Raw genomic sequence first — 2,500 nt, forward strand, 5'->3', positions numbered from 1 at the left:
GGGTTTTAGTGATGACCCTGTGTGTGTGTGTGTGTGTGTGTGTGTGTAACCTCTCTCTCTCCGTCTCCTGTAGCTGGGGTCGTGGCTGGGGTTCACGGTGATGACCCAGTGCGTGCCGGTGGCCTTCTTCACGCTGGTGGGCTTCATCCAGATGACGGTGTGGGCCAAGGGCAAGCACCGCAGCTACCTGAAGGAGTTCCGCGACTACCCCCCCCTCCGCTCGCCCATCCTCCCCTTCATCCTCTAACTACCCCCCCCTCCTACTACCCCAGTAGACCTCCGCTACGCTGGACCAGATGCCCCCGCGCCGAGGCGTAACGTCTGCTCCGATTGGCCGCCGGGGTTTCCCCCTCCCCCCTCTCCCAGAGTTCACCGCCGATTGGCTCAGATCTCCCCCCCCCGGTCTCCTCCCAGCTCCGCCCCCCCCCCCCCCCCCCCCCGGACTGGGACGACGCCCGGGGACAGAGAGAGAGAGACCGGCGTCTCTAAGGCGGTATCTCCGTATGTATCCCCGGGGCTTGACGTTTCTTTTAACGCAATATCTCTATCTGGGCTTGAGGTTTCTTTAACGTGGTCTCTCTCATCTGGGCTGATCCGACGGTCGACGGTCGTACGCAGCTTATAGAATACAGACCGTAGGAGCAACAGCATCATCTATTACCCACAATCCCATCTGCTATCCCAGAACCCGCTGAATCTGACATTTGGAAACGGTCGGCTGTTCTCTTTCATTGTGTTGGTGTCTGCCAAGGTAATTTATTAATAAAAAGGTTAACCCCCAAAAAACTGTTTCTGATTTTATAATGACAGATGATGTGCAAACAGTAACACACACTCTCAATCTCTCACACACACACACACACAAACAAACACACAATCTCACACGCTTAGTGTCGTGCGAGTGCAGCTCGTTAGAGAGGACGCAGGGCCGAGCGTATCGGTCGTTAGGTTTTTATTGGGGCGAGCAGCTAGTATGTACACAGGAGGGGTCGGAGGTAGCGGCGGTCTCGTTCCTCATGCGGCCTCGGCCTGGACCTCCAACCTCTTCTTCCTCAGCTGCAGCCTCCTCTCCCTCTCGTACTCTTTCATGCGCATCACGTAGCTATGGAGACAGGAGAGGGGGGGGGGGGGGGGTTAGCGGGACACTGGAGCTAGCAGAGACTAACTGGTTTATAGAGTCAACTTTATTGACAAGAATCTAGCAAACAAACACAGATAGAAAAGAATACACACACAAAAAATCCAGCGTTTTAGAAAAGACGGTTATACCAATGTTTTCCGGAGGCGAGGGCTATCGTACAGCTGTTTTTGTGAATGAAACGTGATTTTAAAGGTCTTTTTTTTTTATGGACTAATTTGGGGGGTTGGGGGGGGCGCGGGTGCGTCACTGTTTTCAGAGGGGAGGCCCACATTGATGGAGTTTGGGAACCCATGCTCTAAAGAGACTCGTCTTAATGTGGTCGGAAGAACACGTGCGGAACTTTCTTGTCCGCATGTTAGCTTGAGCATAGGACACACACACCGCTGCGTATGCATGTGATCGTTATCACACGTGATCTGGAATGAAGTGGTCCAGGCATCTGATTTCATTACAAACACCTAGTATGGACTTGCTCCTAGTGATAAACAGAGTTAGTATGGACTTACTCCTAGTGATAAACAGAGTTAGTATGGACTTGCTCCTAGTGATAAACAGAGTTAGTATGGACTTGCTCCTAGTGATAAACAGTTAGTATGGACTTACTCCTAGTGATAAACAGAGTTAGTATGGACTTACTCCTAGTGATAAACAGAGTTAGTATGGACTTACTCCTAGTGATAAACAGAGTTAGTATGGACTTACTCCTAGTGATAAACAGTTAGTATGGACTTACTCCTAGTGATAAACAGAGTTAGTATGGACTTGCTCCTAGTGATAAACAGAGTTAGTATGGACTTGCTCCTAGTGATAAACAGTTAGTATGGACTTACTCCTAGTGATAAACAGAGTTAGTATGGACTTACTCCTAGTGATAAACAGAGTTAGTATGGACTTACTCCTAGTGATAAACAGAGTTAGTATGGACTTACTCCTAGTGATAAACAGTTAGTATGGACTTACTCCTAGTGATAAACAGAGTTAGTATGGACTTGCTCCTAGTGATAAACAGAGTTAGTACGGACTTACTCCTAGTGATAAACAGAGTTAGTATGGACTTACTCCTAGTGATAAACAGAGTTAGTATGGACTTACTGGAGCACACGAGGCATTTTGAGGACGTTTATTAGGTGCAGCTCTGTAGGCTTCCGACTGTTAAGGTACATTCTACCTATTTGCACTGATCCCATGTAATTGTCTGTCCTATACTATGTCCATGATGTTGCATTTATTATATTGACAGTATTGATAGACTTTGTCCCATTGACTTTTGATAGATACGCCCCCTCTCCTACGTTCTTCTAGTGTTTTGTATACGTTTTGTATTCATTGAGTGCTTATACTTTGTATTTGTCCGCCCTC

General features: G+C 48.0%; 2 protein-coding genes across 3 annotated transcripts in view; one reads left to right on the top strand and one right to left on the bottom strand.

The window, feature by feature from the left end:
- tecrb (trans-2,3-enoyl-CoA reductase b) overlaps positions 1 to 774 on the top strand; it is a 13,829-nt gene extending 13,055 nt beyond the window's left edge. For both annotated transcript variants that reach the window (XM_084460323.1, XM_084460322.1), the window contains one exon: positions 74 to 774. In XM_084460323.1, the coding sequence (XP_084316449.1) occupies positions 74 to 247 (174 nt within the window). In that variant the 3' untranslated portion in view covers positions 248 to 774. The remainder of the gene's footprint in view (positions 1 to 73) is intronic.
- A 171-nt stretch (positions 775 to 945) lies between these two features.
- ndufb7 (NADH:ubiquinone oxidoreductase subunit B7) overlaps positions 946 to 2,500 on the bottom strand; it is a 3,336-nt gene continuing 1,781 nt past the window's right edge. The window contains exon 3 of the mRNA XM_084460328.1: positions 946 to 1,102. Within this exon, the coding sequence (XP_084316454.1) occupies positions 1,015 to 1,102 (88 nt within the window). The 3' untranslated portion in view covers positions 946 to 1,014. The remainder of the gene's footprint in view (positions 1,103 to 2,500) is intronic.

Source organism: Borostomias antarcticus (genome assembly GCF_949987555.1).
Source record: "Borostomias antarcticus genome assembly, chromosome: 31".
NCBI classification, from domain to species: Eukaryota; Metazoa; Chordata; class Actinopteri; order Stomiiformes; family Stomiidae; genus Borostomias; species Borostomias antarcticus.